Source organism: Pithys albifrons, chromosome 28, assembly GCF_047495875.1.
Source record: "Pithys albifrons albifrons isolate INPA30051 chromosome 28, PitAlb_v1, whole genome shotgun sequence".
Taxonomy (NCBI): Eukaryota; Metazoa; Chordata; class Aves; order Passeriformes; family Thamnophilidae; genus Pithys; species Pithys albifrons.
The window spans coordinates 1,604,586-1,629,310 of record NC_092485.1 but is presented as its reverse complement, the minus strand read 5'-3'; the positions used below and the strand labels follow the sequence as shown (position 1 = coordinate 1,629,310).

Genomic DNA, 24,725 nt, shown 5'->3' with positions numbered 1-24,725 from the left:
ATGCTGCTGCTCCTCCCAGGCTGCAGAGGAGGATCTGGCCCCTTATTTGCCATGGGAAAGACCAAAGGATTCCATTGCCCTGGGAGACAATTCTGTGTGCCCAGACATTTGTGCTGAAAGCTCATTTTTCCTTTTCCCCTCTGCTCCCCCTCTAGCCCTTCCTTTGCCTTTTGCTGCCCATCTGAGATGCCACCCAGCACCTGGGGGCATCAGATGCCCCACTCTTGCTCCCTGTCCCTGCAGGGACAGGGCTGGGCAGAGCTGTGGGGACGTGGCTTGATGGAGAGCTGGAGGGCAAGTGATGTCTCTGCTGATGCTGCTCAGGAAGCCCTGGAAGCCTCTGCCCTCCAAGGGCTGTCCCCTCTGGGCAGGGCTTTGCCTGTGTCCAGGCTCTCATGGACGAGGTTGTCCATGGAGTGTCCCACAGCCCCATCCTGCACAGCTGCCTGAAGCTGGGGACGAGATCTCCAGACTCCCTGGACCCTCTCCACATCTGATGGCTCTGAAGGAGTGTCCTCCAGAGGAAAGGAGCTTCCTGCTGCTTCTCTTGGCCTGAGCACTCCATTCTCACCTCCAGGCCAGCCAACATTCCGAGTCACTCATCATGGAGGTCCCTCAAGTGGAGCCACCCACCTCATGTTAATCCTTAGACTCACCTCCCTGCTGACCAAAGCTGGACAAGCTTTGGGACAAAAAACTGCTGAGTTTTGACTGCACCACCCCAGCCAAGCTGCTAGACCTGCATCTACCTCCCACCTCTCAGCTCTGGTGCATGTGGAGACGATTACAGCCTCCACATACATCCTTTAGCTCAAACTGTGATTACATTCTGTTGACAGCAGTTAGCACATTCTCTTGGCTGGTGGAGCCCAAACTGTGCTCTCAGATACCCCGTGGGCGTTACCTCCTGGAAGACAGCAGGATGGTAAGGGCTGGTGAAGACAGAAATTTCTCCAGGGTTCCCAAAATGAGTATTTGTGGCCAGATGCTGATTATAAGCCAGGCACAACAGTTGAAGAACTGTAGAAGTTGAGAGGGGAAATATTGTTTCAGGATTTTCAGAAGAGTCTGGGAAGTTTTAGGTGCAGAAACCTCTGTTCCCCCAAGGGAAATATTTCTTCTCATATTTAGCTAGACAGGAAAACTTCCATTTCCATCAAATGCAGCCAAAACACTAAAAGAAGACAAGACTTTAAGAGAAGCAGCAGCCACTGCTCAATGAAGGTCTCAGCACTGTGTAACCTGCATAAGGACAACCACACTGGACTCCCACCCCAGGTCTGAGCATTTCTGCAAACACAGATCCCAGTGGGACATCTCTGTTCTTGGAGAAGACTTGGCCATCTTGTTTCAGGAGGGTAGAAAATCTAGAAAGGGGTGAAGCCAGATGACCAACCTCACATTTCCCCTGCACTGACCTGCAGCTTCTGGGCACAAGTCAGCTCTGCCAAGCACCCAGCAAGAGCAGCTCTGTGTCCTGCACATGATGGGGGCCAGGCAGATGTGCAACACCCACCAGTCAAACACCAGCATGTCACTGAAGAAAGAGGCTCCAGGAGAACCTTCTCAGTCAGGGCAAGACCTGTCTGCTCACAGTGCCCACCCAGGCTCCTCTCCCTGGGAAGGGAAGCTGGCAGGTAGACTGGAAGTCAGTCAGAGCTGCTCTGGCCAGATGCCCAAAAGGGTTTCGAAACAGCCTTGAAACCCAGTGAGATTCCCTCACCAGTTCCCATCACCCTGAGAGGTGACACAGAGCAACCCTGCAGGGCTGTGGGAAGAAGCCCCAAGCAAGGCTGAGCCATGAAATCAGGCATTATTAGGTGGGGGGAGTGGGTGAAACTTGGCATTTCTTAGCCCTTTCCCAACACCATGGAGCAAATAAGGGTTCAAACGTCCTGATGTGACACATTCTTTCTGTAGCCCCTTTGGGTGATGGACTCAATCCTTTACCCAAGGTGTGAGGTCAGGGGGTGTCCACAGGAGATGTGGTGAGTGGGGCAGGGCCAGCTGAGCATGGAGATGTCAAACACCAAGGGAAGGACAACCACAACCCATTGGCATGCCCAGAGGGGAGGGCCTGAGGCCAAGGTTAATGTTTGAGCCACAGCTGAGTGGGGCAATCCTGAGAGGGTGAGGAGTGGGGAGGGGAAATGAAGCAGAAGAGTCGTGGGGAAGGACCATCTTTTGCAAGGAGCAGGAGAGAGTTGTGCCAAAAGCTGAGACACCACACGCACTGCTCTCCAGCCACTTCCCTGTCCCTGCTCTGCCTTGGAAACCCTGTGTTGTCCTTCAGGCTGGTTAACACATAACCTGCTTCTGCCACTGGGGTGGAAAGATCTCACTTTTACACTTCCTATTTATTATAAACTGAATTTCCATGGAGCATGGGCTGAACCAAAAGCACAAACAGGCAGAAAAGACCCTGATGTTGGCAGAGAGCAAAATGTGCCCCAGCAGCACAGCCCACAGCAGGGCCCAGGGGGCTCCCAGGGCAGAGACAGGGATGGGAAATGAAGAGCTGCTCCCCAGGACTGGCTCAAAACACTCAGGGCCTCTGGGCTATTGCCAAAATAGCAGTGATGTGCCCCAAAGTGCTGCTTAGAATCATAGAATGGATTGGGTTGGAAAAGACCTCCCAGATCATCAAGTCCAACCCTTGGGCCAACTCCAGTCCCTTTACCAGATCATGGCACTCAGTGCCACGGCCAAGCTCAGTTGAAAAACCTCCAGGGATGGGGAATCCACCCCCTCTCTGGGCAGCCCATTCCAATGCCTGAGCACTCTCTCTGCAAAGAATTTCTATCTGATCTCCAGCTTCAATTTCCCCTGGCAGAGCTTGAGCCCATCGTGCCCCCTTGTCCTATTGCTGAGTGCCTGGGAGAAGAGACCAACCCCCACCTGGCCAGAACTTCCCTTCAGGGAGTTCCAGACAGTGCTGAGGTCACCTCTGAGCCTCCTCTTCTCCAGGCTGAACACCCCCAGCTCCCTCAGCCTCTCCCCACAGCACTTGTGCTCCAGTCCCTTCTCCAGCCTCGTTGCTCTTCTCTGGCCCCGCTCCAGCCCCTCAATCTCTTTCCTGGACTGAGGGGCCCAGAACTGAACACAACACTCAAGGTGTGGCCTCACCAATGTGCTTCTCTGATTACTGGGGCATCTGCAGCTCATCTCTGACAAGGACATGATGGGAGCCCGTTCAGAGCAGCCCCACAGCCTTGGCCCATCCCCTCCACCTGAGCTGACCCTGCTGCTTCCTATCTCCATGGTTTCACCTTCCCCACCACATCCCTGCCAGCTCCCCCACCCATCAGAGGGAGATAAATCACTGGGAAAGAGCAAATCTCCATTCATTTAAAACCCTTTTAATTTATTTTTCTAAAATAGTGCTAATGAATTAGAAACCTCTCCCAGAAGGGCTGAATTCAAAACCCTCTGGCTCCAGGCACTTTATCTGCCTAACCTTGCCCCACAGGAAATGCCCTTACCACAGTACCCACCCCATTATCCGGGTAATTAGTCAAGTCTGTAAATGCAGAGCAGAGTTGGAACCTACCAGCTCCTCTGGAGAGTTGGATTTTCTACAGGAGAGGGGGGAAAAAAAGAAAGAAAATTAATATAAAGTGCACCTCAGGCAATGAAGGCAGGAAGAAGGAAATGGGAAATATCTCCAGCATGGCTCATACAGGGCTGGTTTAACCCTTTTAGGGCCAGGAAGGCTTTGTTGTTCTCCTGGAAAATTGCCCAAGTGCTACCTTACTCCTCAAGTGGTTTTCTCTTCATCAGCAGATTTAATTTGAAACCTTTTGTGCAGTCTCTTGGTGCTAATCCCAATCTGTGCAATTCCCAAAGCAGCTGGTGGGTTTGGCTCCTCAGGGGCTCCCTGTTTGCTGCTCTGCTGCTCCCTCAGCATCCTGGTGCTCCTGCCCTGCAGTGCCAGAGGGCCCCCAGGCAGCTCCTCAGGAGCTGCTCCATCCCAACCTGCCCTGCCAGAGCATGGAAGGGGCTTCAGGAGAGGTTTAGGCACCCAGAGTGAGGAGATGGAGAAAGGAGGCTCTTTAGAAAGAGGGACCCTGGTTGCATGGGGTGCTGTGTCTGCTCCAAGAACAGGGATAGAAAGTTCACTTTGTGCTCTCCTCAATGTGTAAATGTAAAGTGATTTTTCCAAAAAGAGAGTCACCCATAAAACTGAATTGGTGAATGCACAAGGCACTGACTGGGAGCACAAGGACCAGACAAGCCATTCACGAGGTTTTCTTGGCCCTGCTCCCAATTTGCTGCAGCTTCTTCCCAAAGAGCCAAAGCCTGGACTACCAGAAATGTGTCCTCACTGCTGCAGCTCAGCCCTGGACCATTCAGGTACCTTCTGATCCAGCTGAGCTTTGGTGGAACACAATCCCGGTCAAACATGGCATTCTGCAAGATTATAAAGAGAAAAGACCAAAAGTGAAAGCAGTTCAGGTGATGTGGTGGTGCTGCCAGGAGAGCAGGGTTTGGGCTGATGCTGCACAGCAGAAAGTGCTGGAAGTGTTCAAAACACAGGTAGATGTGGTGCTCAGGGCTGTGGTTTAGTGTGGGATGGATGGTTGGACTCGATGACTTTAGAGGGCTTTTACAACTTCAGTGATTCTGTGATTCTACAAAACGTGGCACCTGATTCTGCACTTACATTTCATATTCTGGACTGACCTGGCAGCTCTTCCCAGCTCAAGCTCAGCCACAAGGCATGACCTGGATGTAAAGCATGTGGATAAAGCTGCCTGGCTGGGGCTGGGCAGGAGGACAAACTACATGGTCACAACAGCCCCCTTGGGCTTCCAGACTGCCAATTAAATCATTTCCAGGGCTTGATTTGGCCACAGTGACCAGCAGGACTAGTAGAAGTGGGTAATTACATTTATTGGCAGCTTGATGAGGTGCCAGCACAGGACAGGTGGAAATGCAGGTCCTCAGGAGAGGCTGCACAAAGTCCCCCCAGGCCCCTTGGTAACATCTCCAGCTCCCCTGGGACTGAAATAGTCAGCAAATGTCCCATCTCCAGCTTCTAATCTTGCTGCATCTTCAGGTTTATTAGCTGCAAATTTGTGGTGTTTTGTGGCTTATGGAAGAATTTATAGTACTATATAATTTTCTTTTTTTTTTTGGCTTCCTGTGTGGAACCACTAATAGTCCCTAACAGGCAGAAAATTGACCTGAGACTCTTTCCCCTTCTTCTCTCCTTTTGGCCCGACTGAAGATATTAATAGTTCCAGGCTGTATGTTGGGAGTTTCAAATCCCCCTGGCACTTAAAGCCCAAAATAACTGTGCCTTTGATGTCAATTTGCTTTTATTTCTAAATAAACAACAGGGTTGGTTAAGATCTCCCAAACATGAAGCTATAGGCTCCCTCTAGCAATAACAATGATGGAAAGCCAGCAGGTTCATTCTGTCTTGGGCAGACTGGGTGACCTTTCAGAGGTTTTCATTTCAAGGAGAAGAACAGAGAAAGCTCCTCTTGCCATCCCATTTTCATGCTGGAAATGGTAACTCTGAGCCCAGCTGAGCAAAGTGGTTATTGATAGTCCTTGATCTTTCTCACAGTTCTGAACACCTTGGCTGGGTGATTTTGGATTCAAAAGCCCTTCAAAATGGAGGAACTCCCTTTTGCAATGCTCACTTTTTTATTTTTTTGGTTCTGAGGCTTCCCTATGGTTACCCTTCCACCAGGTAGCAGTGCCACTGGCTCTGCTTTGTGCCATAAAGGGCATCACCCACAGCCAGGAAAGCCCATCTGGCACACAAGTCAGAGCTCAGCTGGGCAGCTGAGGGGCTGCAGTGCCAGGCTGGGCCAGGGCAGCCCAGCCCCTGTGCCACAGCAGCACAGTGGGGACACTGCAGTGGCTTTTTGCAGCTTTCCCCACATCATCCCAAATCTTGAAGCAGTGGGAAGGTGTTGGATTGTAGAGCTGAGAGCAGCAAAGCATTGCCCAAGCACCTCAGATAAGGCAGGGAGAGAAGGGAGACCCTTGAAGTTACTTCCTACAACAGGTCCATTTTTATATCCATCCTGGAAAGGGTTTGTGACCCATGGACAGGTCACTGACATGTCAGTGCTGGGAATTTTGTTGCCACTGGAGTCAAACAGCAAAAACATCCCCAAACCACTAAGCCCTGACTCTTTCCCATCTACCTTGATCCTCGTGCTGGGAAAGAAGCTCTGGAGACCCACCATTGGCCAAAATCACCATGAGAGAACAGGCAGAGGAGCCATGTCTGGGACAGATGGAGCCCTGCTGGTACCTGTGGAAAGACCCAAGGACTGAATTTCACTAAAGAAGCAGAAACTTCCCCACTGACAGGGACACTGTGGTGGAGGTCAGATGATGTTTGTGGGTCATTCTTGGACTTCAGAGCCCAACTGAAGTTCTGGGAAAGAAGGAGAAGGGAGAGGGAAGCTTTGTGTCCTGGTCTGGGTGTGGGTTTTGGGAAGACTTGGCTCACTGCAGGGAGGAGGTGACACCTGAGGACCATCTCAGGTACTTTCAGCTGAACCCCCATGAAATGGGCCGAGCCTGGCAGGGAGGGGACAGTGCTGGAGACAATCCAGGCAGTGAGAGCCAGGGCAGATGGCTGCAAGCATCACTTGGGGGGCTGTTCCCAGAGCAGCTGGGGTTGTTTTCCAGGAGGGAGGGAGATTCACCTCCCCAGACCCCAGGAAGCACCAGCAGGAGCAGGTATAGGCACATTGGCTCTGCTGGCAGCCAGGCTGGAGCAGCACAGCTACACCTGGTCACATCTCCACTTCCCAACAAGCCCAGTGTCTGCCAGCATTCCAAGATGGGCTTTTACCCAGCAGGAGCTGCTGAGCACAATGAATGCTCTTTGTATCTGTCAAGTGCAGAGGGGAGGGAGGCCCCAGGATGCTGCCAGGGCTGGGAACGGTGTGTGTTCCTGCAGGAAAAGCTGGTCCTGTACGTACTTGCACAAGTGGAGGTACAAACAGAGCCTTCATGTGCTGATGAAAGAGCTGCCTGCCTGGAAGAGACATGGGCTGGAAAGGAAATGCATTTTTAGAGAAAGACAGGAGCAAATATTACAGCACTGGGAAATATTTCTTGTAAATAATCCTGGTTGCAGATCTAAGATCCCTTGTTCTGTCGGTGAATCACAAGTGGGCCAAACCTCCTCTCTGTTGGGCAACGTCTCCCATCTGTCAGCAGCTCACACACACACACTGGGTGTCACTGGGGAGGAGCTCAGCCTTGTGCCATCACACAGAGCCTCCTGCAGCAGTGGTGGCACAGGGACAGTGGGCAGTGCCACCCAGGCACGGGGCTCACAGTGCCTCTGTTCCATGGACATCCCTTGGCACTGTACAGGCTCACCCCAGGTTTGTGGTGCCAGGGAGGAAAGTGAGACAGGCAGACACCCAGCCTTGAATGACCTCTGCAGGTTCCTGCTGTCTGTGGAACTCCCTGTAACTTCAGGAAGTCACTGCAGGATGAGACTTTTAAAGGTATCACACACCTTAAGTGCAGAGATTTGGAGCTCTCAGTCAACTTTGTCTGCTATTGCCTCTGATTTCACAGAATCATAGAATGGATTGGGTTGGAAAAGACCTCAGAGATCATCAAGTCCAACCCTTGATCCAACCCTACTGTGATCACCAGCCCAGGGCACTCTGTGCCCTGGGCTGGTGATCACAGTGGGGTTGGATCAAGACGTGGTGGATTCTCACTCAGTGACACATCCATAGAATCACAGAACGGATTGGGTTGGAAAAGACCTCACAGATCATCAAGTCCAACCCTTGGGCCAACTCCAGTCCCTTTACCAGATCATGGCACTCAGTGCCACGGCCAAGCTCAGTTGAAAAACCTCCAGGGATGGGGAATCCACCCCCTCTCTGGGCAGCCCATTCCAATGCCTGAGCACTCTCTGCAAAGATTTCATCCAGTACAGTGATTTGGAGGTTAATCAGGTTTGACTGATGCTTTGAAAGTGCCCACTGGTGCCCTGCTTGGACATTTCACTGCTTCTTCTCTTTGGAAATCCACTTCTGTACCTTCCTGAGCTGCAGAGAGAGGATGTGCATCATTAACAGTCCTGCCCCTGGATAACCAAACCTGTGCAATGGGATCCCCCAGCTCACACTGGTACCGTGGTGGTGCCTGGCAGGTGCCACCCACAGACACTGCCAGGAGCATCCAAGCAGCTGATACTGAGCTACATGCAAAGAGTGAGGCTGTGACCAGTCCTGTGTTGGGGCCATTTGTTCTAAAACAGACCAATGTGGGATCAAGCAGAGAAGACTGAGGAAAACCACTGAATTTCTTGGACCCAGATGAGAACTGAGTGTGTCACACTGAGCTCTCTGGGAGAGACAGAGCTCTCATATCTAATAGATGTGAGCTGGCATGAGGAGGGGACACATCACCCCTGCTCCACTCGTGGGTCCTGGGGACAAGCACAGCAGCTTCAGGGGTGCTGGGACCCCACCTCCACATTGCAGAGTGGGCACAGTGGGCAGGCAGAGCTCATGGTCTCATCACAACCCTCCTGTTCCTTCCCTGCTGGTTGCCAGCACTGCCAATGTGGGCCCTTTCCAGGTCCTACAGGAACAGGATTCATTTGCTCCAATCCATCCTCGTAGTACCAGCAGCCAAATCCTTCTGTAACTGGAGGAGAGAAATGCCCTCAGTGTCAGGAGACAAACCCTGCCAGTTCTGGACCTCCCACATCCTCTGGGCTTCACAGGGAATCCAGCAACAAGACACCCAAGACAGCCTCATTCCAGAATTTTCTTCTGGTTTTGTGCCCTATCTTGTAATTCCCCAACAAGTATTCCCTAAGTCATAAGTCATATGAACCAGAACCAATTTGGAGAAGCTCTCTGGGTTGATTTTCCATCTAAACACCTTCAGGACAAAACTGAGGTGGTGCCAGAGTCATCCTCAAGCAGGGGCACTGGTAGTAAGAGAAGGTGGGAGAGAGAAGGAGCCCGAGAGAGACCATAATGGAATGACCAGCCCCAGAGGACGAGGATTGCAGGGTAATTGGGCAGCAGCTCATTGCTCTGTAAGTGCTTGGTTATTTCTGCTCCATAAACCACAATCCAGGTTACAGGGTAATTACTTTGAGGTTCATTAAGTGTAATTATACAGTAATCTCCAGGAGCCAGTAATTACCCTCATGTTCCAAAGTATCTCCCTCTTAAAGCTTGGTGAGTGTCTTGCAGGTAGGAAGTCACAGGGTGTTCAGACCTCAGTGAGTTGGTCAGTGGGGTGGCCAGGACAGGGTCAGATGTTACTGTGGCAGCTGGAATTGCCTCCTAAGGACAGCCCTGGACGTGCTAGAGGAGAATTGCTGCTCATCCAGAGCCCAGCCAGTCTCCATGGGCAGCAGCAGGATTGGTGCCTTCAAAGGGCTGCTCCTCCCAGCAGTGCCCCACAGCTCAGATAAATCCTTTGCCAGAGGTGAAGCCCAGCCTTGAAGAACAAATAAAGCCCCTGAGCTTTCATTCTGACTCAAGTGTCTCTTCTGGTTGCCAAGTCAGGGCAGGTAAATTCAATAAATTCTACACTTGTCATTACAATAAACATATTGTATTTTACTTACTTTACTATGCAGCAAATAAGACTTAACACTCAACAGTGTCAGTGCCTCTTGCACATCACTTTGGCTCACAGAATCCAGTGTGGGGTGGAGCACAACCATCAGAAGAAGACCTGAGTCTTTCCCACAGCCCACCAGTCCCAGTCAGAGCATGTCCCAGTGGCAGGGAGATCCAGTGTCCCAGGACAAACACAGGGAATGGCTCCTGATCCCTCTGCACCACAGGGACAGGGGGCCCAGAGAAGCCCCTCATGGGGCTCACACAACTGAAGCTGCTGTTGTGTTTCTTGTCCTTCAAAGAATCCCACTTTGATCTGGAAGGCAGCAAAATGTACTCAGAGCCAAAGCCCAGGTGGGAGCTCCCTGCTGGAGGGGACAGGGCACTCTGGAGATGTGAAGCAGCAGCACTGCCCCGTGCCAGGCATGGGGGGCTTGGGGGAAAGAGTCCCAGCTGCAGCAGCCCCAGCTTGGACTGACTCTTGCCTGACAATATTCCTGCTGCAGAAATGTGTGAGATTGTGTTTCCAGGCAGTGCTTGGATCAGCATGGCAGGAAACCCCTGTCTCCTTTGCTTAACGACCAAGCTCCCTTGGCTTTGGAGTTCCCACAGCAGCGTTAATGAATGTTTTTCCCTCCTCTGTCTTTCAGGGATCTGAACTACAACGAGCTGCTGGAATTCCCTGGGGCTATCAGGACGCTGGGCCGACTGCAGGAGCTGTGAGATTTTCTGTTTGTTCCTTTTCCAAACCACTCCCTGAGGGAGGGTGACCAATAAAGCATCGCCTGTGTCCCGACTTGGGGACAGCAACTCTGTCCAAGCCTTCCTGTTCCCTCACAGCCCTCTCCACCATCACATCAAGGCAGTTTATCCCCTCAGTTTCCATCAGCTCTGATCATGGCCCCATCAGCCTCCACACCAGGGCTGGTGGAGAGACCCCCATCAGCCTTGGAGCAGGTTCCTCCTGCAGCTCTTCACTCTCCTGTGGCATCTGAGGGACTCAAATTCCATCTGTTCTCTGGCTCCCAAGTTATAGTGAGGCCACAGCCTCTTCAGGCCCTGTGCCACCTCCCCTGGTGTGCAGGAACTGCTTTATCTCCCTTAGGATAAATTTATAGTAGGGAATTACAAAAGTTTATGACATTTTTAGTGGGTAACTCTCTCCTCCTCAGCCTGGGAGACACTGAAGATGAGAAAACATCCCACTTATCACCCAAAAAGGTGGAAGCCCCAAGGTGGGGTCACATAGGTCCACATTTCCTGTGTCATGCTGGTGCCAGGCTGGGGTGGCACAAAGGCAGCTCCTCTCATGTTTCCTGGAGATTTGGAGTTAAAATCTCACACCACTTTTTTCTTTACTGCAAGAATTCTCCCAGGATTTCTCTGTTCAGCCCAACTATCATCATTATTCTCACCTTCAAAACAAGAATAAGAGCCTTAATCTACTTTGAGGAGGTTTCTAAAACACCCATCATTACAGAAGAGGCAAATTTCAAACCTGCTCAGACTCCCCTGGGATTAAACAAGCTGGAGATCACCCAGTGTTAGTCCTGGGCACAGGAACCTGCAGCTGCCTTTGGAGCACAGGAGGTCAGAGTGTGGCCACAGAGCCCTTTCCTGCTGCAAGTTTGCTGATAACAATTATCTCCAATCCTTTAAAGTCCCATGGGCTGATAATTCCTGCTGTGGAGATGCAATGAGGGCCCATCCATAAAAAATCACCATTCCCAGAGGGTGGAAAATTTTGGTTTGCTTCTATTTCCTGACCTTAGAGTGTTAAACTTCGAGTCCTTGTGTCCTCGGTGGGTTCAGTGGAGTCACAAATGGAGCACCCAGAGCTACAGGCAGAGTAAATGCAGCACAGTGAGGGCTTTGTGCTGCCAAACCACAGACCTTGCTCACCTGCTGCAGCTGGGACAGAACCTACCCCTCCTAATTTATGTGTTTTTGTGAAGACTCTCTGGCTTGAAAAGTGTGGAGGAAAGAAGGTTAATTTAATTAATTAATATAAAAATATTTGCTCTTCCCAACAGCGGTTTTCACAACAACAACATCAAAGCTATTCCAGAGAATGCATTTGTTGGGAATCCCCTCCTGCAAACAATGTAAGAAAATTAATGTTTCCTACATCTTTATATGGCCAAGAAAGGGGCATTTCCTGATGTCTTTGGTTGGGATTTCAATGGTCAGCATGACCACAATGTGACATCAGGGCAGGGAAATCTCAATCAGCTCCTTCTCTGCTGCTCCCCAGGTTTTTGCTGCAGGTTCTGCTTTTCCTGCAGCTGAACTTTGCTGAATGAAGGAACAAAATGCAGGTGCTGCTGAGGGAAACCTTCCAAGCCCTGGTTGACACCTGCTGGTGTTTATTCCTTGTGTCAGGAACTTCATGTGTCAGGGGACACCAGACAGTTGTGTGGCTGCCCCAAGACTTGTGGGCACAAAATTCTGCAGATAAATCCACCCAGTTGTTTCCCTTCTGACCCAGACATTTGTGGATGGTTCTTCTCTGAACCACATGGATCCTGGAAATTGGGGCAAGTGGCAAAAGCTCTGCTTGTCCACTCTGGATTTAAATTATAGAAATACCAACACCTGGAAGGCCGTGGTGACACTGGGTGAGAACATTCCCTGCTCCAGTCACACCAACCAGGCTCATCCCCCACCCTCAGGCACATCCCTGGAGTGATGATGGGGCAAAAGCACCCAGAATATTCACCTCTCCAGTGGATCTGCCCATCTTTTCAGTCAGTGGGGGGAATTGCTTCTTGTAGGAGGTGACTCCACTCCTCCCTAAGCTCTTGGGTCCTACAAGAGCTCACCTCTCCCCAGAGGCTGTGACAAGTAGGGAAGATGCTGGTGCTCTGGGTATGTGAGGTGAGCAGAGGTGTCCTCCAGTGCAAGGGTTGAAGGAGGTTTTACATCTTTCTATCCTGCCTGGTTCAGCAGGGCCCACTCTGAGCATCAGGAGACCTCAGTTGGGCCAATGTCCAGCCAAACCAGGCTGGTGGGAGAGCCTGGGGTTATCTGGGGTCAAGGCTTCCTCCTGGGACAGGCAGCACCTGCTGGTAGCTTCGAGGCTCTTGACCTGTAACAGATCTTCTCTTCATGCTCAGCAGACTCTGACCAGTTCCTCTTTCCCATTGCAGCCACTTTTATGACAATCCCATCCAGTTTGTTGGACAATCTGCTTTCCAGTACTTGCCAAAGCTCCACACTCTGTAAGTTCACCAAACACATCCTCAAAGGTGAAACACATCCAAGCTCCAACCCCTTTGGACTGGGCACCTTTGTGGCCTCCTCCCTTCCTCCTTTCAAGAGCTCCTGTGCCAGGAGAGGACCATGAAGCCACCCTGTAGGCCAGCCCCAAAGTGACCCAAGGAGTAGACCCTGCAGATGTTCAGATGCAGAAATTCATTCCTCCTGCCCACCAGGTGACAGGCACTGGAGCCTTCAGGGTCTCCACAGGTGCCTCAGGACCAGCAAAGACCTCACACACAAGTAGCACAACCTTTTCTGCTGCTGTGTAGTTGCCCAAACTGGTGGACACTGAAGGCCTCTGCCTTCCTCCCCAGGATGGAGAAGTGAAGGAACACATGTCCCAACACCATGGCACAAAAAACATCTCTGGGCAGGCAGCAGTGACAGGTGTTTGGCCTTAAGCCTGGCCCAGAGACACCACCATGGGCTGGGCCACCACCTGGACCAAAACAGTTGCCCCACATTGGCTTTCCAGCCAACCTACAGTGGCACAGCACTAAATACTGAGGCAGAGGCAACTCAGAGTCTCTATTTATAAGCCTCACCCAGGCTCTGACTGCAGGACATGCACTCAGGCAGATAGAGCCCTGCATTCTTTAGATCCAAATGCATAGACCCAGGGAGGCTTGGGTGGGATGCCCTGCTCACATTCCCCATGGTAATTGTTTGAGGTTTTCTTATTTAATTTGGGTAGAGATTGTGCCAGGAATGTCAGTGGCTGGGAGAGGCTCTGAGCTTGCCAAGCCTCCTTGCAGAGCAGTGCCCAGTTCTCTCTCGCTGCATCTGCTCCACCACCCACCCAGCAGAGACACTCTGGGTCTGGGCCTCAAGTCTGAGTGTGAGGAATCATAGAATAGAATCACAGAATGGATTGAATTGGAAAAGACCTCTGAGATCATCAAGTCCAACCCTTGGGCCAACTCCAGTCCCTTTACCAGATCATGGCACTCAGTGCCACGGCCAAGCTCAGCTGAAAAACCTCCAGGGATGGGGAATCCACCCCCTCTCTGGGCAGCCCATTCCAATGCCTGAGCACTCTCTCTGCAAAGAATTTTTTTCTGCTCTCCAACTTTAATTTCCCCTGGCAGAGCTTGAGCCCATCGTGCCCCCTTGTCCTATTGCTGAGTGCCTGGGAGAAGAGACCAACCCCCACCTGGCCAGAACTTCCCTTCAGGGAGTTCCAGACAGTGCTGAGGTCACCTCTGAGCCTCCTCTTCTCCAGGCTCAACACCCCCAGCTCCCTCAGCCTCTCCCCACAGCACTTGTGCTCCAGTCCCTTCTCCAGCCTCGTTGCTCTTCTCACTTGGGTTGGAAGAGACCTCTGAGATCATCCAGTCCAACCCTTGATCCAAGCCCTCTGTGATCACCAGCCCACTCTGTGCCCTGGGCTGGTGATCCCAGTGGGGTTGGATCAAGACATGGTGGATTCTCTGTCCCTGGAGGTGTTTCAGAGGACACTCAGTGCCACATCCAGTCCCTTCTCCAGCCTCGTTGCTCTTCTCTGGCCCCGCTCCAGCCCCTCAATCTCTTTCCTGAACTGAGTGGCCCAGAACTGAACACAACACTCAAGGTGTGGCCTCCCCAATGCAGATTTGCCCCCATAGCTGATGGCTCTGGGACCTTGGGCAGCTGCATTTGCCTCCAGGTTCTCTGCCCACCTCACTTCCCCCTCATTTCCCCACAGGTCACTCAATGGTGCAACGGACATCAGGGACTTCCCGGACCTCAAGGGCACCACCAGCCTAGAAGTTTTGTGAGTGGCCCCTCTCCCCCTCTTACCCTGCTCGCTGTGCTCTTCCTCCTCCAAGGCTGTTTCAGCGAGGACAACTTGCCCAGTGCTGTGCAATATTCAGCTCTGCCTCTCCCTGGTCACTCACCCTTCTGCTTCGTTTCACCCCTGTGGCTCCTGAGCGCAGCTTTCCTCTCCGTGAGTGGCTCTCTCAGTACTCTTGAGTTTGCTCCAATCTTTTTATTTATTTTGGTTTCCCTGCTGTTGCCTATTCCTGTGAAAATAGACACCCAAAACAGTTTTAATGGAGAAAGATATCCAGGTTGCCTTTATTAGATATCCAGGTTACCTTTATTAGATATCCAGGTTGCCTTTATTAGATATCCAGGTTACCTTTATTAGATATCCAGGTTATCTTTATTAGATATCCAGGTTATCTTTATTAGATATCCAGGTTGCCTTTATTAGATATCCAGGTTACCTTTATTAGAAGCTTCCCAGGTGCACACCAGAAGGTCTGCACACACATGGCCAGGAATGTTACAACTTTTATAACTTCTGTAGTAATTCACATATGAGATATTAACAACTAACCATGATCTTCATTTCCTTCTGTGCCCCACTCGTGGGGGTCTTCAGGATTGCTCCCTGGAGATCTTCTAGGACCTCTAGGCCTTCTTTTTATGTTTTGTCTTCTTGCTATCCACAGGTGGCTTCTCACAAACACCATGGCCTTGGCAGGGCGTGAGAAAGCTCAGAATTTTGTGGGAAAGAGCTTTAGTAACTGACTTTAGGATGTGAGCAACTTAGAAGAATCTATGCAACTTATGTGGTTCTAAAAGTCTACAAACCCCACACTAAATCTTAGTGCAGTGCCTCTGAGTGCAGTGCTTTGGTGTGGTGTGCCCACAGTGGGACCAGCCCCACATCTGCACCCAGACTGGGGGCCCTGAGATGTCCTGGTCCTCTCCTCACCCCACCAGGCTCTAAGACTTGGAGGACATGCTGTCTCTGGCCATGCAGGAGTCTCCTCCCTGGGGCACTGGTCCCCACGCTGTGCCCAAACTGGGAGCACCCCAGCTCAGAATGTCACCTTGTCCTGGGGACACTGGGGCACACCACCTGTCCCCTCCACACAGGGCAGTCCCAGCTCCAGGCAAACCACCAGTCTGGACCATGGGGAACTGTGTTGGCAGAGCAGGGGCCCTGCCACCTGCCCTCAGCAGGTCCAAGGACAGTTGTTCATTCAGCATCCAGAACTCCTTAGAGGGACATTCACCTTTGCCAGGTCCAGCAGCAGGGCCTGTTTCCAAAACTGCCAGGCAGTTTTTGAGCCTCTCCAGGCATTTCATTACCCCACTGATATTGTCTCTCCTGCCACTATTTGACACTGGTAGCTGGGCTTGTGGGTCACAGGGTCTGTGTGCTGGCTCTCAGCAACACCATTTCTCCTCTCTCCTCCATCCCTGCAGGACCCTGACCCGGGCAGGAATCCGTTTCCTCCCCAGAGGGATGTGCCAGCAGCTGCCCAGCCTCAGGATCCTGTGAGTAACCTGTGTCTCTGTCCTGCCTGTGCTTAGGGAAATGCCATGAGGAACTGCTCTAGCTCAGGCACAGGACCAGCTGTGGAAGACCATCCTTTGGGTCTTGTTCTCATTATCATTTCCATGAAGAAATCACCACTTTCTTAGGCACTACCTTGAGCTTTTGCTTGTTCTTGACCTTGCGGCTTCATCCCAGCGTGATGCTCTGCTCTCAGGGCTGCAATCAGGCACATCCTCCTTGTTCTGCACCACTGGGAAGTGTCTGCCCCATGCCAGGAGGGCAGAAAGGGTGCAAAGGGAGGTGGGTAAGAATGGCTACAGCATTGCAGAGCTCCCAGCTGTGCTGAAGCTCTTAGCCCAAAAACCAGGGGGAAATCACATTCACACAACCCTCTGCCCCAGCGTTGGCTTTTTGCAGTTGGAGATCCAGCAAGTGCCATCACCTGAAGGAAGGATCCTGTTCACATCCTGGGAGGGCTCAGTGTGACCTGATGGAGACCTGTGAGGTCACAGGGACATGTCTCCTCACCTGAGCTGGTTCAGGGTTTTGCTCAGGGTCTCTCCATGTCCTTCACTCTGCCTGCTCAGCTGGGCACTGAATGATGCTGAGAGCAGGACGTGATTTCTTCTTTAACTTGGTACATGATCAAATCAGCCTCTCAGAAAGACTCCTGCATCATCCCAGGGATCACACCCCTGCTTCCTGAGATCCCCAACTTTGTCTGCAGTCAAAGACATCCTCAGGAAGTGAGTCATGAGCCAGATTTATACAAGTTTGCAGCCTTAGGGCAACGGGAGGTTTGCCTCTCATCAGTCTTTATACAAGCAAGCTGAAAAAGAAAACAAGATTGTTCCAGGAAAGCAACAGGAGTGAATTCTTGATCACAGAAATTGAAGACAAAACACAAAAATACAAGAACATAATTTGTAACATAGGAGATTACAGCCTTTTGGCTCCAGCTGTTCTTGTAGGGAAGATCTCTCATCTTTAGACATCTGGACCAATCCAATGGACAACTTGCCACAAAAGTGCAGCCTTTGGACTGGCTCAGGCTGTTTAGTCCCAAACCTCTGTTTATGTTTGCAAGTTCTCAGAATGCAAACCCTCACAGCAGAGCCTGTTCTTCGTGCCTGCCCCCTCTGTGTGGGAGAGTTTTATTGGGACACCCCACCTTGTTCCTCGTTCCTCTTCCCTGGTGAACTTTCCTGGCATTAATTGCATTCCTTTCAGACTTTGGAGAGTATGTGGACCAATGTTTGCACGAGTTTACATCTTTCTTGCCTTTGAAATGCATTGGTCTCCTGTCCCCACAGACCCAGAGGTGCTCTGCCAGCCCCCTGCCAGTCTGTCAGGTTGGCACCATGGCTGTGACACCCCTGGTCACAGGTGGCACAGTTAGTGCTGCCTTTCTGCCCTCACCCCACGGTGTGTGTTCTCTGCAGAGACCCTGCCCGGGGGCTGTGGGAGCCACTGCAGGGGCACAGGGTGGGCACTGACCCAGCACACACAGGCAGGGCAGCCTTTGTCCTCCACCCATCACCATCCTGCTGCTTCCATCCAGAGCTTCTCCTCAGGGCACAGATTTCAGGGAAACATGGAATATCCTGAGCTGAAGGAACCCATGAGGATCATAGAGTCCAACTCCTGGCCCTGCACAGGACACCCCAACAATCCCACCATGTGCCTGAGAGCTCCCTAAGAGTCTTAGTCTTTCTTCTCAAGCAGAAACAGGTGAAACTCCTCTGAGCAGAGCTGAAGTGACCCTGACCCTGAGATTAGCTCAGTTGGTTAAACTTGGTTGTAATAACTCCAAGGTCGTGGGTTCAATCCCCTGTGTGGGCCACTGACTTAAGAGTTGGACTCAATGATCCTTGTGGGTCCCTCCAACTCAGAATAGTGTGTGTGTGAAGTTCCTTGGTGCCATCAGGACCTTCCTCCTGGTGTGTCCCCAACAGAGCCCCAGTTACTGAGGCTGCTCTGCTTACACATCCTGGGCTGCATCTTGTTCCCCTCACTCTGGAGGACCCAGAAACACCTCCTGGGGCTGGTTGTCCCCCCAGCACTGTTAGAAAAGCCACAGTCCTCTCAAGCCTGATGTATTGACACAAGGACCAGGGAAAAGTGACTGATGCTCAGGCTCTTTCTTCATCCTGGGTGAAGCCTCCAAAGCCAAGCACAAATCCTTCACTTGTTTTTCCCTCCCTCCTCCTCTCCACCATGGAAAACTGGTGGTGAGGGGGTTGGCAAAAAAAAAATAATTGAAATATTTTAGCAGCAACCTATTGGCAGAGAGATGGAAACCAAGTTTGGAAAGTCGGCCGAGAAGCCACATACAGAACTTCACCCTGGGGCAAATTTCCCTTGAACAACCACAAATCCAGTCTCTGCTGGTGGGGAAAGAGCTGGGTTTTAAACATTATTCCTTACCCAGCCTGTTCCAGCTGCAATAAATTCTCATTAAGCTGTGCCAGGATGGGTTTTCCTGCGACTACCAAATCCCTCTGCTCTGGATGCTGATGTGACACTGGGCCATGAACAAGTGGGAGAGGAGTTTGCTTGGAACTTGAAAGAACATGGACCAAGGGACCAGGGTTTTTCACAGTCTGTAATGTCCTGAACCAAATCCCTGCCAATGCCACAACCCCTTCCTGAGCCCTGGGAGAAAGCCAGGAAAGATGGAATGGGGATGGGCAGTTGGTTTGGGTGCCAGGAGGGAGGTGAACATGAGGCTGGTCTAAACCACCCCAGGTTCTGCAGGCTCAGCTTCTGTGACCTTCCATCCTCAGCAGCAGAACAGGAGCTCTGGCACAAATCTCTCTGTTCTTTGCCCACAGAGAGCAGGGCTGTGCTTGGCACAAACTGGCACAGATGGGCTTCACAGCTAACCTGGGGCTTGGGGAGGACAAGCCCACCCAGCTGTACAAAAAGCTCCAAGCTGGAGGGAGCTGGGCTGGGGTTGGGCTGGTGGGGAAACCACGGGGCAACCCTTGCCTTGCACAGGCACACTCAGATCCAGCACCAGGTGTGTGCAGGGTGGAGATCCCCTCACCTGGGGTTGCCCAAGAGTGGAGATCCCCTTCCCCTGGGGTTGCCCAAAAATGCAGATCCCCCTCCCCTGGCGTTGCCCAAGAGTGGAGATCCCCTCCCCTGGGGTTGCCCAAGATTGGAGACCCCCCTCCCCTGGGGTTGCCCGAGAGTGAAAATCCCCCACCCCTGGGGTTGCCCAAGAGTGGAGATCCCCTCACCTGGGGTTGCCCCAAAGTGGAGATCCCCCTCCCCTGGTGTTGCCCAAGAGTGGAGATCTCCTCATCTAGAGTTGCCCAAAAGTGGAGACCCCCCTCCCCTGGGGTTGCCCCAAAGTGGAGATCCCCCTCCCCTGGGGTTGCCCAAAAATGCAGACCCCCCTCCCCTGGGGTTGCCCCAAAGTGGAGATCCCCCTCCCCTGGGGTTGCCCAAAAATGCAGACCCCCCTCCCCTGGGGTTGCCCCAGAGTGGAGATCCCCTCCCCTGGGGTTACTGTGCTCTGCAGCTGTGCAGAATGCAGGGAGGTGATCCTGCCCTCCAGCAGTGCCTGCTTTTCAAGGGAGGGCTCAGGAGCACTGGCTTTGGATCTCCTAATGTTCCTGTGCTGTTCTTCCCCTGCAGAGAGCTGTCCCACAACCAGATTGAAGAGCTGCCCAGTTTCCACCAGTGCCAGCGGCTGGAGGAGCTGTGAGTACAGAGATGTTCCCTGCTCTGGGGCCAAAGGGCTGTTGGGAGGAGAGAGGCAGCTCCCACCCACAAAACTCGGGAAGGCTGGGCCTTATAACCCACTGTTTGGGCTGCAAATGGACCAGAGCAACACTCTTTGTCCCTTCATTCACTCAGGTCCTTTCAGAGGTCACAGCCACAGCAAACAAAGCAGGATGTGACAGCAGAGAATTCATAGAATCATGGAATCGATTGGGTTGGAAAAGACCCTCATGATGGGCATCTTGGAGGAATCTTAATCATTATTCACTGCTGTTCCACATTAGGGAATAGAGAACTGAAAAAGTGAATGTTTCCCACAACATGTGTGGTTGGAGAATTCCAGATGGCTCCTGGGGGTGTGGGGAGTGTGTAGGTCAGTCCATAAAGTCCCTGTGAACCATCAGGAAGCTTCTGGAAAGGAGATGTGGAGGGTTCAGGCACTTCACGTGTAGATGTGGGTGGTGGGTTCAACAAGACATCAGGATTTTTCTTCATGAAACACTGAGATGCCTTCAACCCTCAAACCCCCTTCACCCTCCTGAAGGCAAAGCAGTACCAGGTGGTCCTTCCTGAAGGGTTGCACAGAGTTGGTTGCTGTTCACTGGCTCCAAGCTCTCCACTTTTGCCCTGGATGAAGCAGTTTGCAGGCTCAGGCCAGAGCAGAGTGGGAAACCAGCGTGGCTTTGGAGGTAACAAGGCACCTTTAACCACTGCACATCAACAGGGCTTTACTGAGCCATGATGGCATCAAAAGTAGAGGCTGCCTGAGCTCTGGAGCTGCCTGGAGGAAAGATGGCTCTGAGGTGGTTTGCCATTTGTCCTATATAACTATAAAATAAAAGTAGGCTCTCCCAAGTGCACATAACAACTTCCACTGTGACAATCTGCACCTGCTGCACTGGGACAAAGATCCCTACAGAGCAGGAATGCTGCCTTCAGCTGCCTTCTCAAACCAGTTTCTGTTTTCCAGTGGTCTCCAGCACAACAGGATCCAGGAGATCAGAGCAGACACCTTTGTGCAGCTGCTGGCCCTGCGTTCCATGCAAGTATTTTGTGCCAGAGACTGGCTCAGTCTCCTGGGGGAAGGGGAAAGTGAGCCCAGACAGGCTGTGGGGAGTCCCAACCCTGCTCCCTCCATCTCTGCTGAGAGATCACAGAATCACAGTCACAGAATGGATTGGGTTGGAAAAGACCTCCCAGATCATCAAGTCCAACCCTTGGGCCAACTCCAGTCCCTTTACCAGATCATGGCACTCAGTGCCACGGCCAAGCTCACTTTAAAAACCTCCAGGGATGGGGAATCCACCCCCTCTCTGGGCAGCCCATTCCAATCCCTGAGCACTCTCTCTGCAAAGAATTTCTACCTGCTCTCCAACTTCAATTTCCCCTGGCAGAGCTTGAGCCCATCGTGCCCCCTTGTCCTATTGCTGAGTGCCTGGGAGAAGAGACCAACCCCCACCTGGCCAGAACTTCCCTTCAGGGAGTTCCAGACAGTGCTGAGGTCACCTCTGAGCCTCCTCTTCTCCAGCCTAAACACCCCCAGCTCCCTCAGCCTCTCCCCACAGCACTTGTGCTCCAGTCCCTTCTCCAGCCTCGTTGCTCTTCTCTGGACTCAGCTGATTTGGCTGTCCAGTCCCTCTTCCTGTCCCCCTGAGGAAAGAAGAGGCCCAGCCCACCCCAGTGGCTCCCCCTGTGCCTGCAGACCCCACTGTGACCACCCTCCCTCCCTGCCCAGGGGCTCTAAACACACACAGCAGCTCTGGCTCCACACTGCAGACAGGCCTCCTAAGTGCCTGTGCAGGGATTTCCATGGGATCTACCTGAGCTCCTGCCCCCCTTGCCACACCAGGATGGCCCTGGGCTGGGCACTTCTGGAACATCCCTGTAGAGCATTCCAGTTTGAGGCTGTGCCCACAGCTCCAGAGCTGGTGTTTGACCCACTAAGGGCACCCAAACATGCACATGTCACACACACAGAGTGGCTTCCTTTGAAAGCAGGACATAAATGTCCCTGTGACACCTGAAGAGAGCCCTGAAGGTCTTTATTTGATGCTGTGTTAGGAGGTGAACTAAATCACATAAAGGCTTTTCCCTATTGGAGTATCATTTAATAGCCCAGCCTTTCTGGGGTCCCATGTCACCTGCACCCTGTTGACAACTGCACAGGAACACTCGTGTGTCACATGTCACTGCAGACATGCATGGACACCTGGGCGTGCTGCTGCCACCCCACAGTCACACACACACACCAGCCACAACCTGTGGGAATGTTCTGGTCCCTGTGGGAATGTTCTGGTCCCTGTGGGAACGTTCTGGTCCCAACTTCACACATATCTGAGTGGGTACCCCCAGCTCCCCTAGAGCTGGGGAGATGAAGATACTGTAGGAGATTGCTCATGTAGTCAGTTTTAGAAGAAGAAATACATCCTGATGTGCTGGTTCCTCTCCCTGAGGACAGAGGGAGCAGAGCCCACTCACTGGGAGAGTTTTTGAGGAGACTCAGTGAATCCAAGGCACCTGTACATGGCAGGAGACATCCTAAAATCACCCTGGTTCATCTTCCACACACCTCTGGCCTGTCTGTCCTTGCTGCACCCAGCACTGTGACTGTACCAGGGGTGCTCTGGCACTAAGTCATGACCTGCCTGCTGCTCTGAGGTTTATCAGCATAAAATCCTCAGACTTACAGAAATGAACCCAAGAAAGGAGCCTTTCCCATTGCTCTCAGCAGAGGAGCTCCTGCAAGGCAAACCTTTGTGCCCTGTGTTGGAAACTACCCACACAAAGACACAAACCCACTTGTCTCCAGGGAGCTGCAATGGGACAGAACTTGCTGCTGACCAAGGGGCTGCAGATCCCACATTTGCTCCCACTGAGCCCCTTGGCCAGGCTGGTGTCAGCAGCTTCCCTGCCCTGCTCTGCTCCCTTCTCACCAGTGTGTCCTTGCCTTGCAGAGACCTGAGCTGGAATGACATCCAGTTTATTCACCCTGAGGCCTTTGTGACCCTGCGCTCACTCACCAAGCTGTAAGTCCTGGGGGTATTTCCTTCACAGTGGCCCATGGATGGTGTCTGAGAACCTCAGACAGACTTCCTGGGCAAGCAGGACACCTGGGATTTAGATGTTGAAAGGCTGATGTGCTGGACTGCATGTCTCAGGATTGATGTGGACAGACCAAATCCCAGGGTTTCTCATCAATCCTAAAGGGGTGATGAAGTGCAAGAGGTGCCACCTTTAAGTTCCTTTCACCCTGAACACTTCAACCTCCATTCCCTCATGCTCTCATACCTGCCTTAGATGCCCTTATGGAAGATCAGCATGATGGACTGTTTCAACAAGAGTCACTGCAGACCATCTGTGCTGACTCTGGAGGGTCTCCAGTCCTCAGCCCCCTCACTAAGACTTTGGGTATTTGTGGGCTGGGACCTTCAGCCATACCTGGCCTATTATGGAGGAGGAGATGTGTGGGCAGGTGTGTTACAGAGAGGAAGACACCACGCTGAGCTTTCAGCACAAGCACTAATCCCACCCCCTCATGCTCCCAGGGATTGCAGTCTCCATCTGTTTATCTCCAGAGGCTTCTGGCCCCCATGCAGCACCCAGCCCCACTCCAGCATCACACTGAAGGAAAAACTGGGGCTGAGGTGACCCTGCCAGCAGAACCCTGAGTGTCTCTCCCTCTCTGCTTTCCCCTCACCAGGGACTTGACTGACAACCAGCTGGTCACGCTGCCTCTGGATGGTTTGGCTGGACTGACCCACCTGAAGCTCCAAGGCAACCCAGCTCTCTCTGAGCCCTTCGCCAAGGAGAACTTCCCCAAAATGAGGTACTGGCGGTGTTGGCTCTTTCACTTCTGGTGCTCAGCACAGCCTGTATTTGCTTAAAGCACTCAGCCTCCTGCTCTCCTTGTGCTTTCTCCATCCTTCCAGGCCAATGGGTAGGGGAAGTTCCATCTGCTGCTAATGCATCTCATCTTTTAACATCTTGCACAGGAGAGTGGTGCTGAGTGCCAGTGCCACCACCCCCACCCCCCTCACACACACAGACACACTCTGGGCTCCTCTCAATGGAAAACATTCCCAGGAGCAGTCCCAGCTAATGACATCCAGGTTTCCTTCTGTAAACTCTGTTTGTGTGGCCGTGTCCTGTCTGCTGTGGATTAATGAGGAGCCTGGAGGGGTCAAACCCAGCAGGATGAGGCTGCAAACGGCTCAGAGCTCAGTGCTGTGCTGCAGGCTCAGGCTCTCTGACCCTCCTGCACAGGTGGGTCTCAGCCTGGCACCTGCCCTCAGGCTGAGCTGTCCATGGTCCAGAGAACACAAATTCCCCTCTGGTGAAGTCATCTGGTCCTTGGGTCTCCCAGGGAGTTCCCTTTGAGCCAAGAATGCAAGAGCAAATGCTCCCACTCATCCAGTATTGGTTCCCAAGGCTGGAGCTTCTCCAGTTTACACAACCAGTGCTGGGGTCACAGGCCACTGCAGCAATGTTGGGTTTAATAGCTGAGGAGAAGTGTGGAGCTCTCCCTTCAGTCTGCCTCAGGAGTGGTGCCTGCAGAGCTTTCTCTTTGACTCATCATAGCTGGGATCTGCTGCATGACAGGTTTCCAAATGGCAGGGGATTCCAGGAGATTTTGGAGAATTTTCTACACCCAAGCTCAAAGAATTACAGAATTATTTGGGTTGAAAGAAGACACTAAAGTTCATCTCATTCCAACCCCCTGCCATGGGCAGGGACACCTCCCACCAGCCCAGGTTGCTCCAAGCCCTGTCCAACCTGGCCTGGGACACTCCCAGGGATGGGGCAGCCACAGTTTCTCTGGGCAACCTGTGCCAGGGCCTGCCCACCCTCACAGGGAAGGATTTCTTCCCAAG

General features: G+C 52.3%; 1 protein-coding gene across 1 annotated transcript in view; it reads left to right on the top strand.

Moving 5' to 3' along the window:
• LGR6 (leucine rich repeat containing G protein-coupled receptor 6) overlaps window positions 1–24,725 on the top strand; it is a 130,353-nt gene that overhangs the window by 93,719 nt on the left and 11,909 nt on the right. Inside the window, exons 7-15 of the mRNA XM_071578499.1 lie at window positions 10,238–10,306; window positions 11,621–11,692; window positions 12,737–12,808; window positions 14,533–14,601; window positions 16,050–16,121; window positions 19,768–19,833; window positions 20,825–20,896; window positions 22,809–22,880; window positions 23,555–23,680. Coding sequence (XP_071434600.1) covers window positions 10,238–10,306; window positions 11,621–11,692; window positions 12,737–12,808; window positions 14,533–14,601; window positions 16,050–16,121; window positions 19,768–19,833; window positions 20,825–20,896; window positions 22,809–22,880; window positions 23,555–23,680 — 690 coding nt within the window. The remainder of the gene's footprint in view (window positions 1–10,237; window positions 10,307–11,620; window positions 11,693–12,736; window positions 12,809–14,532; window positions 14,602–16,049; window positions 16,122–19,767; window positions 19,834–20,824; window positions 20,897–22,808; window positions 22,881–23,554; window positions 23,681–24,725) is intronic.